Source organism: Serpula lacrymans (assembly GCF_000218685.1).
Source record: "Serpula lacrymans var. lacrymans S7.9 unplaced genomic scaffold SERLAscaffold_4, whole genome shotgun sequence".
Lineage (NCBI taxonomy): Eukaryota > Fungi > Basidiomycota > Agaricomycetes > Boletales > Serpulaceae > Serpula > Serpula lacrymans.
In genome coordinates, this window is record NW_006763293.1 from 2,507,969 (window position 1) to 2,520,325 (window position 12,357).

The 12,357-nt window shown below is 42.9% G+C and overlaps 1 protein-coding gene across 1 annotated transcript; it reads right to left on the reverse strand.

Annotated features, from left to right (window-relative positions):
• Positions 1-8,139: 8,139 nt before the first annotated feature.
• Positions 8,140-12,156, reverse strand: SERLADRAFT_435695 (uncharacterized protein; the record flags this gene model as incomplete). Its single annotated transcript, XM_007315950.1, has 3 exons — positions 8,140-8,333; positions 9,797-10,055; positions 12,127-12,156. The coding sequence occupies 3 exons, from the start codon at positions 12,154-12,156 to the stop codon at positions 8,140-8,142; spliced, it is 483 nt and encodes a 160-aa protein (XP_007316012.1).
• Between the last annotated feature and the right edge of the window lie 201 nt (positions 12,157-12,357).

The window sequence follows — 12,357 nt, forward strand, 5'->3', positions numbered from 1 at the left end:
ATCTTTCATGCCCCGGTGGGTGTAGAGAGTTCAGGACAAGGCTTATTAATAGATAGTCACATGATTATGATAATCTCAAAGTCAGCACAACTTTATTCCTCGCTCTCTCTCCACAGCAGCTGCAAATTAACATTTATAAACAAATGCTCGCCACAGTGACAGTGACATTCACCAGTGTCGGACCTTAAAATATGTGAAAATATCTTATTGACTTGGTCTTTTTTTGGAGAAATACAGTGCCATTCTAACCGTGCAGTGGCTTCGAATCACCCTATTAAGGATGCAGGCAGAGACGGATGTGATATCCGTTTCTGACGTTTGAAGGATCACGCAGGAGAAGCTAGGGACATACCCATGTCTATGGCAGGTCAAGGTGGGCCAGATGCTTGCCAAAGGCAATAAAGATGTTATCTTGAACGCAGGTGCAGGCCTTGGCAAGACCCTTGCTTTCATGATACCATTGCTGCTTGGTGTGAGGCAACGATAAACTATAACAAAAACGAAACCTGTCTCCTTCTGCACTTGCAGGGAGTAAGGGGTTCAATGAGCTTGAGGTCGACAGACATTAGTAAATATAGTGAGTAGAGGACTTTCAGAGGTAAGCTTCAAAGGTTCTTGTTGAGGAGTAAAGCGGGTAAATTCAGTAATAGAAAACTAAGGAACCATACATGAATAGGTAAGGCTTTATATAGTGAACTGTTTGTTCCTCAGACCGAAAAGAGAATAAACAAAAAGTGGTCTGAGGAATTAATCGGCCAATAAGAAAAAGAGAGAATAACTGTAAAGACCCTAGCTGTATGCCGGTGACCCGAGCAGCGTAGGACTTAAATCTCAACAAGTGTTCGACAAGCAAGTATAAAAGAGTAAATCTACAACTGGGGTATGTACATGGATATTGTGCTAGTTATATAGGAAAGAGCATGAGGCTACGGTGAGGTATGACGTAGCGTATTGGTAATTAACATGTGTATGTAGTGAGGCTGATTAGTAATGTGTATTACTAATAGATCACGTGATACTTGATAAAATTAGATCAGAGAGAGATTAGATAAGGTGAAACAAGAGTCTCTATCTCTCGATTAGATAAGAAAGCTGAGTCAGATGGGTACGATCGTGACATTACCCCCTCCTTAGGACTTTCGTCCCAAAAGTGAGAGTCTAGTCTGCCCGTTTCCCAATTGTATAGTGATTTTCGAATTCTAGTTGGAATAGTAAAGTTTTCGAAGGGTTGATAGTTTAAAGTAAATTCTATCCTTCGAGGTGCACTAGGGTTTTTGTTATGAAACTGTTTTACGAGTTTCGATGAATGTTTCAGGTTTGACTCGGTTTCCCATGTGCGATCCTCTTTAGGAAAGTCTTTCCAATGTACTAAGTATTCTAGTTTCCCACGTTTCAATCGTGAGTCTAGAACCTCTTCTACCTCGTATTCTTTAATTCCGTCCACTATCACCGGTGGTGCGGTTTTTGGTTTTTTCTGTGTTTCGAATTCTGGTTCTCTGAATGGTGTTAGCAGTTTCTCGTTAAAAACTGGATGTATGTTCTTCCATCGTCCGGGAAGTTTCAGCTTATAGGCCCCTTCGCCTATTTTCTTTTTGATGGAAAAGGGTCCGTGTCTTTTATCGTCGAGTTTTTTTGCAGGTCTATCGGTAGTAATATGTTCTGCTTCAACATATACCTTGTCGCCTTCTTTGTAAACGATAGCCTCTCTTTTCCCTTTATCGTACTGTTTTTTCATGTTTTCTGCTGCTTTTACCAGCGATTTTTCTGCTTCTTTCCTTGTCTCTTCCATCCTCTTTACAAACTCTTCCGCACTTTCCGTCTTCACCGTGCTTCTAATTCCCTTCGCGACTTTCGGATGTTGTCCGGAATTTAGGAAGAAGGGGCTATAACCAGTTGCGGAGTGTGATTTGTTATTGTACGAAAATTCCGCTAATGGTAGCCATTCTGCCCAATCCGTTTGTTTATGGTTTACAAATATTCTGAGATACTGTTCTATCTCTTGGTTAATTCATTCCGTTTGTCCGTCTGTCTGGGGGTGATAAGCGGTCGAGGGATTTCCTTTTATCCCAAGGAGTTTGTAGAGATCTTTCATGAAATTGGAGACGTATTGCGGTCCCCTATCTGAGATGATCTTCTCTGGTATGCCGTGATTTCTAAAGACATTGTCTCTAAATAATCTGGCTACTCCTTCTGACGTCACTTTGTCATAAGTCGGCATGACTTTTATCATCTTCGAGAATCGATCTACTACTACGAGTATCATGTTATAACCGAGAGATTCCGGCAATGGTCCGATTAGGTCTGTGGTAATGATTTCCCATGGTCTGGTTGGGATTTCATTTGGGTGTAACGGTGCCGCTTTCTTTTGATGGTTAATCTTAGTGCGTTGACACGTTTCACAGCCTTCTACGTACTTCCGGATATCTCTGTCCATGTACGGCCACCAATACCATCTAGTTACCAGTTCTTTGGTTTTATACTGTCCGGGGTGTCCTGCTACCGTGGAATCATGGTTTTCTTTAATGATATGTTCTCGTAATTTCCCGTCTTTGGGAATATAGATCCTTCCTTTGAAGATCAACATCTCATCCTCCATCCAAATTCCTTTCTCTCTATCTTCTCCTTTCTCTATCATCTTCCGCGCTATTTCATCTACGTTCATCATTCTTTTGCAAATCCATTTGTACAATTCCACTGCATCGGCTGATTGCTCTGCCATGCGTTGTCTTTCAGTGTGTGAAATCATCATACGGAAATGTTCTGCTTTTAGAACGATTACGTCTTCATTGTCATCCACCCCCCTTTCATGATCTGCTCGTCTCGAGAGAAGGTCTGCTTTGATGTGTTTTGTACCTGGAATGTGGTGGAGCGTAAAGTGATAGTTGCTCAATTCCATAACCCATCTAGCTTGTCGTCTATTGAGCTTTTGAGGTTGTTTGTAATATAGGAGATTCTGGTGGTCTGTCCAGATCTCAAACACCTCTTTTGCATCAATAAGATAATGTCTCCACTCGTCTAACGCAGTCATTATGGCCAGGAGTTCTTTATCATAGATCTCGTAGTTGCGCTCTGTGGGTGTTAGCGCTTTTGAGAGATATGCAATAGGTTTCCATTTCCCATCTTGCATCTGTGATAGAACTGCTCCCATCGCGTAATCGCTGCTATCAGCTTCAATTTTAAATTGTCCGTCATCGGTAGGTAAGGCGAGTACGGGAGTCGATCCGACACGGGTTTTTAATCCGTTAAAGGCGTCAATCTGTTCCTGTTCCCACACGAACTCTACTTTCCCGGTCAATTTTGTTAACGGCTTGGCGATCAACCCAAAGCCTTCGATGAATCTTCTATAGAAGTTTACGAAACCCAAGAATGCTTGTACTTCCTTTTTGGATTTGCATTCTGGCCATTCCATAATTCCTTTTACTTTAACTGGATCCATGCGGATTTCATTTTCTGAGATGATGAGACCTAAGTACTCTGTCGAGGTCTCTTCGAAATCGCATTTTTCGGGTTTCAAGTAAAGGTTGTTCTTCCTTAAGATATCTAACACTCTGCGCGTCATTGCGCGGTGTTCTTCAATCGTTCTTGTGAAGATCATGATGTCGTCGAGGTATATTACTACCTTTCCGTCATCAATCAAATCTTTAAACAGCGCATTCATCATCGTTTGAAATGTTGCTGGTGAATTCGTGAGTCCAAAGAACATCACTAATGGTTCAAAGAGCCCCCTATTCATTCTGAAGGCTGCTTTGTGTTCATCTCCATCCTTGATACGGATATTGTTGTACCCCCATCTGATATCTAACTTCGTAAAGTATTTCGCGCCTCTGAGCTTGTCTACAAGTTCATTTATCAGAGGTAGCGGGTATCTATTCTTGATGGTGATATCATTCAATCTCCGGTAGTCTTGGACAGGTCTAAGTTTTCCATCTTTCTTTTTGATGAAGAAGAACGGTGATGAATACGTAATCTTGGGAGTAGACGCGTTGCTCTCCTATCCAAATGTATAATTCTCTACTAAGCATAGAAAGGAGTTCACCAGTGGTAAGCTGGATCGATACACCGCTTTCTAAGATCTTAGTAGTCTATCTTTTCTCTTTGAGTCAAGGTGGTCCTCTTCTGTCCACCACTGACTATGTATGTAAGGTAACTATTTTTGTGTTTTATGAATTTTATGTAAAAGGTATCGTAATAAATTGGGGTCCGAACGGTTGTCCCAATGTAACCCGCTTATTAAGCTGTCAGTTCTTCTCCCGACTGGCGGACGCAAATGCGCGGCCTGGTCAGAGGAATTCGAATGGTGAAACTACGTAAAACCGAGAAAATCCCAGTGGTTCCACACCAAAGAGATTATGATGATATAAAAGTGTAACTAGAGGGGGATGGTGACAAAAGAGTCTTGGGAGGATGAGGGTGATACGTTGGCGGGAAAGAAGGATAAAATGGTGTTGGGGCGAGTGGGGATGTGATGAAGTGGGAGGGTAGTGGTAGTTTGGATTGAACGTTTGAGTAGGGTTAGGATGAGGAAGATGATGATGATGATGACGGTGATGGTGGTTAGGATTGTTGCTGTTACGTTCATGGATGGTACTCGTGGTAGTTGTTGATTGTGTAAAAGCCTTATCCCTTATACCGAACTAACGGAGGGATGAAGACCTTAAATCGACAAGTAGCGTCACAAGTAATCGATTGAGAAGTAATCAACAACTAAGGAAAATATGTACATGGGTGTTCACTATATATACGTTTCTGAAAGTCAGCCATGAGGCGCTGACTGATGTTCTTTGTAATAGTTCTAGGCTCTTTGTCACGTGATGGTCACGTGATCTGATATAACTAAGTATTATGTTATCCGTGCTAATAGCAGCAGCTTAACATATTGTATCTGTCATGTGATTAGATTTTAAAGAAAATGAAAAAGAAACTAGCGCTCTTGTTCAGGTCGTGACAGGCAACCCAAGCAAGAAGTGAGATTAGAAAAGATGGCCCTAGCCAAGCTGGAACACTATGATGGGGACAAAAAGAAATTTTGCGGATTTATGGAGTTGTTAGAACTTCATTTTGGGGCAAACACCCGATATTTCAGGTCAGACGAAAACAAGATCATGTTTGCCTTGTCATACATGACTTTGGGAGCGGCGGCAGCTCTTAGGACAGAATGGGTGGAGAGGAGGAAGGCTGCAGAAGAGAGATCTGACATAGGGGAGATGACCCTTTAAAAAAGTTGGGGGTACTTCGAAAACACCCTCAAAGAACACTTCAAAGACTCGCACAAGGAGGAGCGAGCAAAACATAAGATCATGTATCAGAAGCAGGAGAAGAACCAGACGGTGTCGATGATGAGAACTGCTGTTAGAAAATCACACACAAAAACAAACTAACACACAATCCTCCCAGATTCCACGGGACTTGTTTATGGGCTTTGCCTCCTAGAACAATGGAGTGGTCTGGTTGTTCGTGGGGTGGTACGTATAAAGATCCTTCAAAGTAAAACCCAGAGGTGTATGAGTGTGGGTTTTGAGGAGGAGGGATAGTTGAATTTATAGAAAGATAGGGGGTTTGTGGCGAGTATAGACGAGCACTACCTTGCTAATCGTAGCACAAGGTAGGTTTGAGAACAACGAGGATGACGAGGTGACGAGGTTCCCAGTGATAGCAGGCTCCTGACGCACAAACTGTAGTGCTCAGAAGGACTCTAATCGAAGGGGATGACAATCACTTTTCAAAGTGACGAGTGACGATGACAGCAGTTAATAGTGGTAGAAGTGGGAAGTGTTGTGACCACACTGGATCACAAGTAGCAGTAAGAAGTGGACTTAAGATTAGAGAAGAAGTCTGGAATCGAGTTCTTGTTGTTTTTTTACAAGGTAAAATACAGGGGTTTATATAGTAAAAGAAAAGTAGGCTATGCACAGTATAGCTGTGCAAAAAGAATGAGAAAGAATATGAAGGAAGGAATGTACGCTGACGAATCCTGCGTAGGTAGTACAGGATAAGATTGTCAAAAAAAGGAAAAGAAAGGGATAGAACAATAAATGCTGTGAGTAATGTCACAGGTTTGTACAGCCATAAAGTAAAGTCCAATAGCAAAAGGAGAGCAGGAAAATCATGATGTCATGGGAAGATGCAGTAAAAAAAAAGGGCAAGGCAAAACACTATCAGTATCAACACAGTTCCTTTATTGTCAGTCAGGCATTCTAAAAAAATATGTGTCCATAAAAATGATTCAAAAATCAAAAATAATCGCACTGTAAATGAATGTTCTGCTGAAGAAAAAGAAACTGGAGCCACCGGTCCACCACCTAGTCCAAATCTGACAGTTCCATGGCCTTACCAATGGACTGGTTGTGTTGGACCACCTGATCAAACGAGGGAGGGAAAGGAGTAGTTCCAATTTGGAACAAGTGAGTCCCAGGCAGCGTGTGGTAGGTGTAGCTGTAGCGAAGACGATGGACAAATGATAAGTGTACCCAAGTGAATGGGACAGCAATGAACATGGGCGACGCAAGGGGATGAACCTTCTCCAGCTCAAAAACTACCCACCCACGCTCCAACCAGGCAAGACGAGCGACCGATGTTTTGATAGTATATGATGGCAGATCGACGTCATGAAGATGGACCTGTTGCCCTATTTGGACCGGCCGCCGGGGCTTTGCTGATATCAGCAGTGGCACGTGGTAGTCAACGGATCAGCGACGGAAGCGGATAGGAAGTGGTGACATCAGAAATGGTGGGGGTGCAAATAAGATGAGGAGGAGGAGGCTGGAGGTGACAAAGAGGTGGATTAGAATGGGGATCCAGAAACGACCGTCAGGTGAGAATAAAAAGGAGAAGAAGGGGCCCATGGTGGGGCTAGGCAAAGGAAGGGGAGTAAGGGAAACGACAAAAGCGAGGGCGCAATGCAATGTGTAGCCAGTGGCGACGCGAAAATTTGCCGAAATGCCGAAATGCCGAAAGTACCGAATGGAAAAGCAAAGGTGAGCGTGACTGGATTGCCTAATAGAGGTGGTGCTGATCAGCCACAAGTTCAAAAAGGGCAATATTAATTACTATTCCACGTGGCACTGTGCCTGTGTGGTGCAAAGGCGAGTCTTTTTGAATATTCGCTTCGTTATTGACACCTGTCCATGCTACCAATCAACTTTGGTGCATGATACCGTACATGGATAAAGACATCCCAGAGTACGTAACAGGGTGTGAAACTTGCCAGAGACTCTTGATCAAACTAATCGTCAGGTTGGTTTTTAGGTAATGGATTCTGAGATGGGGGAGGAAAGTCTTCCGGTCCGGCGGATTGATATAGATTGTCAGGTTTCAGGGCTTCAGCGGCAGCTTCTAGAGATTGTGGGGGGGGGGGGGGGGGGTGTTCCGGGAGTGACAAGAGGACAGGGTTCTCAATAAGGCTCCAGTGTTAACGAGTTAGATAACAAGTCTTAGATAACAAGTCTTAGATAATGAGTCTTTTAGTTAAAGTCCGGGTCAAATACAAAGTTACTGGGAAAATCTCCTCCTTCTGCTTCTTGAGGTCTCCAATACTCTATATGTCCAGTAGACCCTTCACTTTCCGACTCTGTCTCTTCGTCTGATCCGCCTCCAACTATATTTTCCAACAAGCTTCCCGTTTCTAATTTGATTCTTTCCGCGCAAGGTGCAAAAAGTTGCTCAACTGACGGGATGAGCAGTGTCTCTCCTCTTCAACCTTGGTAGGTGTACAAGTATTGCGAGTAGATACAAGTTTGTGGACTGTGATTAACAACGGCCCAGAAGTCGCTTTGTGTTACAATTGACGTACCAGTACCTACTTACGCTTCACTTTTTTCGCACTTTTACTTTTATTTTTCCAAGTCACATGACCAGTCATGTGACACAACACCTGACCAATGTCTAGACTCATCATGCAACCAGTCACATGTTAGACATCAGACTTTAAACTTTATTTACAACTGTACAGTACCTCATGTATTTTAGTATATATACAGGAGCAATACAGGGGAAGGACTCAGCGAGTCCTCCTGTTGTCTACCAACAACTAACTTGTTGAATCCAAATGGGTAACCACTCCCACCTCTTCCTCTTCTTCTGAGTGTTATTTTTGTTGTGCTCCAGTGCCCCAAGACTGTGTCTTGTTGGTGTTGTCACACTTTAGATAACCGTAACGATGAAGTGTTCGGGGTAGTCTGATTGCTGATTAACGACGAACGGTGTGAGAATTTCTAAGATCCAGTAATACTTCTCGACGTATTCGGAGACGTATTGGATGTTGTCTATCTCTGCGGTGTAGTCTTCTCCATCACAAATTTTCCTCTGTGCGGTTGCGATAAGCTGATCAAATCGAGCTAATCCAGCAACAACTCGTCAAATATGATCTTTGGTAGAAGGCGTAACAATGACAATAGAGGTACTATGTTGAAGACCAAAATGTGGTCTGAATATGTCAAGATCTTTGACTTGGGGGAGGTAGAGAGTATAACGGAGTCATATCAAGTAATTGATAATAGAAAGATTGTCAAGGTGGTTGCTGATACAAAAGTACTGGATGGGTTGATAATGGACTGGAGAGGCGGAGTAGATGTCATAGTAGTCTTTGGTAAAAAACAAAGAAGGGATGTCGTAGGTGGTGTCACGATAACACAATTTTTGGACCTTTCCTTTAATTTTCATTCTCCGCTTTAACCTTTTACTATAGTTCACACTCCGTGCCATGCAGCACTTTCCTTTTTGTTCTAACTCCACTTTCTCACGCGACACTGCCTTTATTCTTCTTTTAGACACAAAGTTTCTCACGCAGTGTTACAATTAACATACCAGCACCTACTTACGCTTCACTTTTGTACTTCTACTTTTATTTTCCAAGTCACATGACCAGTCATGTGACCATTTACTTTACTTTACATTTTCGACTTTTTATAGTCACATGACCAGTCATGTGACACATCACCTGACCAGTGTCTAGACTCATCATGTGACCAGTCACATGCTAGACATCGGACTTTGAACTTTATTTACAACTGTACAGTACCTCATGTATTTTAGTATATATACAAGAGCAATACATGGGGAAGGACTCAGCAAGTCCTCCTGTTGTCTAGCACAACTAACTCACTGCAGCCTAAGGGGTAACCACTCCCCATCATCTTCTTTATAGTGTGTTCCTGTGTGCGCCAGAGTAAATAACTCTTGGTTGTTACACGCAGTGGAGCTGATCACACGGGCTGTGCCCTCTGACATCATCAGCCACTGCTTTTATCAACTGTACAGTACATAGGTACAAACACTCTGTATTAGTATAAATACCCCAATAGATCAAAGAGACTCCTCAGCGAGTCCTCCTGTTGTATACCAACAAACTCTCTGCAGCTTAAGGGGTAACCACTCCCTCATCACTATCTTTATAGTGTGTTCTTGTGTGTGCCAGAGTAACTAACTCTTGGTTGTAACAGGTGGGTTCTTCATTGGGCCTCTTCCTTGGAATAATACCGCACAGCAAGGTGTGTTCAAAATCGTAGGGGAGGAGTCAACTGGGTATGCTAGGGAATGAAAGAGGGCGAATACAATAAAGTTCAAGGAGGGAGGGAATATAGTCTTGTGAAATGAGATGCAAATTTTGTTCCTGTACGTTAACTGCTCCTTTCAAAAGTTTAACCCTCTGAGTGTTCTTGTAACTCGGGTGTATTAGACTCTTGAAGTAGTCGCTCAACGGAATTTGTCCGTGCTGCAGGAATATGAAGATTAAAAGTTCTCTCTGTGCCTTATCTGAGACGTTGGAGTACCTCCTTGAGGCTCCTAGAATTTCTCCTACAGATGGCAGAATGGTAAAATATAGATTGGGTGAGAGCGAGAGCATTATGTATGTCAAGGATAATTTCCTCAATTGGATCGATCAGAGAAGACAAAGCAGAGAAGTTTTGATAAAGCTCAGTGATCTGCTCGACTGTTTCTTCCGTGTCTGGGATACGGGCTTCGGTAGGGACCGGGAGGACCGGGAGCGGCTTGTTGAGCGCTGCGAGGAAGTCTCTCTGGTGTCTGCGGTCCGCTTCTGACACCCACTCTTCTGAGTGCTGTTGGGATATAGACACGATGAAGGTAAACAATGTCACTGATGAGCTTAGTCTGAAGATATCGGATGATGGCAAAGAGTGCAAGGAATTGGACGAGAGTGGTGATGGTAGATGAGATGTCCAGTTTGAGGGGACTGGACGGTGATAGGTGTGGTGGTATGGATAGTAAGAGGTCAATGGCGAGGGTGAGGAGAGGGATAGGGATGATAGAGGTACAAAGAAGGTGACAATGAGGGCTTAGACCAGTGCAAAGGCAACAACAGTCTTTTTAAGGTATAGCGAGATGGTCTTCTAAAGGGTTGCTCTGAAAAGGATTCGAAGGTGAGTTCAATATTCTGTCAGGCAACAAATATGAAGCTATATATGTTACGACCAAGAGTTTCTTACTCTGGCGCACAACTTGGACAAGCAAAGAGAAGAGAGAAAGGGATCACCTCTTAGGTTTCAACGGGTTTGTTGTGCTAAAATACATGAGGTACTGTACAGTTTTAAATAGAGTTTAAAGTCCAATGTTTAGCATGTGACCGGTCACATGATGAGTCTAGATATTGGTCAGGTGTTGTGTCACATGATTGGTCATGTGAATATGAAAAGTTCAAAAATGTAAAGTAAAGTTAATGGTCACATGATTGGTCATGTGACTTGGAAAAAGTAAAAGTAAAAGTACAAAAAAGTGAAGTGTAAGTAGGTGCTGGTATGTCAATTGTAACAATATAACAACAACGGATGTCTGGTCAAGTCCCCGAAGAGGGCGGTGAATCAGAGTACTGAGGTTGAAGAGTATTGGTATAAGCAAGAATCCAAACTAATATTGAACTAAGGAATAATACATCGAGTATGTACTTCCTTATATAGTGAACAGTGACGGTCAGACCGAAAGAAGGAAGAGTTAAGAAAGTGGTCTGACCAACTAACTAACCAATAAGAAAAGAGAGAGAAAGTGGTCCGATCTATATTTACTAATCGCGTGAGAGAGAGTATTGGTAAGAGGTGTACAATAGACTGTATCAGTAAGCCCATGAGAAGGCGCTGATTCATAGCCTGTCTTGCTTATCAATATTCCTCCAAAGTATTCCCAGACACAGTGTTGGATCATTGCTATGTCATCTGGATATCTTCTTGAGGGTCTACAACCGTTCTTCTTTGTTGTAAATACAATAGGACGTGAGTATGAATGGAAAAGAAAAAGAAAAAGGATAAGAGTAACAGAATGCCGACCGTGATTTCTAGTCCAAGAGCAAGAGGAGTGACAGGGAATGAATCGGACAACCACAACATGATGGGAATGCAATAAGAAAAATTGATTCCTCACACAAACATGATTGATATTATACGGCTATGGAATAACGGCTGTCTCAACAGCTTCTCAAATTCTCCTCCCGACTTCATGGCTTGTTCCTAATTATGGCACAATATACAAGATTTGCAATTGCCTATGTGATTAACTAATTGTTGTGACATATTCTCAATCAAGAAATACAGTGCTTATCCGAAAATTCACTGGTGTTGCTGTCTCCGAGTGAATGGCGATGGCAGGTATTCTGGCTTTCTAAAGGGACTTGGTGTTCTGTAGGCCCTGAGTGGGAGTAATGATTACTTGAATGTCATTTACTCCAAGTGTAAGGACCATTTTATTATTTTCCTATCTTCGCTATGTCTTGGTTCTCGAACGCCTTTCCCATTACACCTTTGGCTCTAGGGCTAGAAGTATCATTCGCCGTTTTACTTCTCATAGCCCTCACAGGCTTTCTTAACCACCGCTACCATTTTATATCACAGATCAGAGACTGGGTATCGCTCCCAGCTAGCCAGTACAAGGAGTAGGGACTGGTAGTAGGCATCTCGCCAACCAGCTCCAAGCCCCAGTACAGCCTGGACATACTAATAAACGCTGTCATGCACCAAAGTTGATTGGTAGCATGGACAGGTGTCAATAACGAAGCGAATATTCAAAAAGACTCGCCTTTGCACCACACAGGCACAGTGCCACGTGGAATAGTAATTAATATTGCCCTTTTTGAACTTGTGGCTGATCAGCACCACCTCTATTAGGCAATCCAGTCACGCTCACCTTTGCTTTTCCATTCGGTACTTTCGGCATTTCGGCATTTCGGCAAATTTTCGCGTCGCCACTGGCTACACATTGCATTGCGCCCTCGCTTTTGTCGTTTCCCTTACTCCCCTTCCTTTGCCTAGCCCCACCATGGGCCCCTTCTTCTCCTTTTTATTCTCACCTGACGGTCGTTTCTGGATCCCCATTCTAATCCACCTCTTTGTCACCTCCAGCCTCCTCCTCCTCATC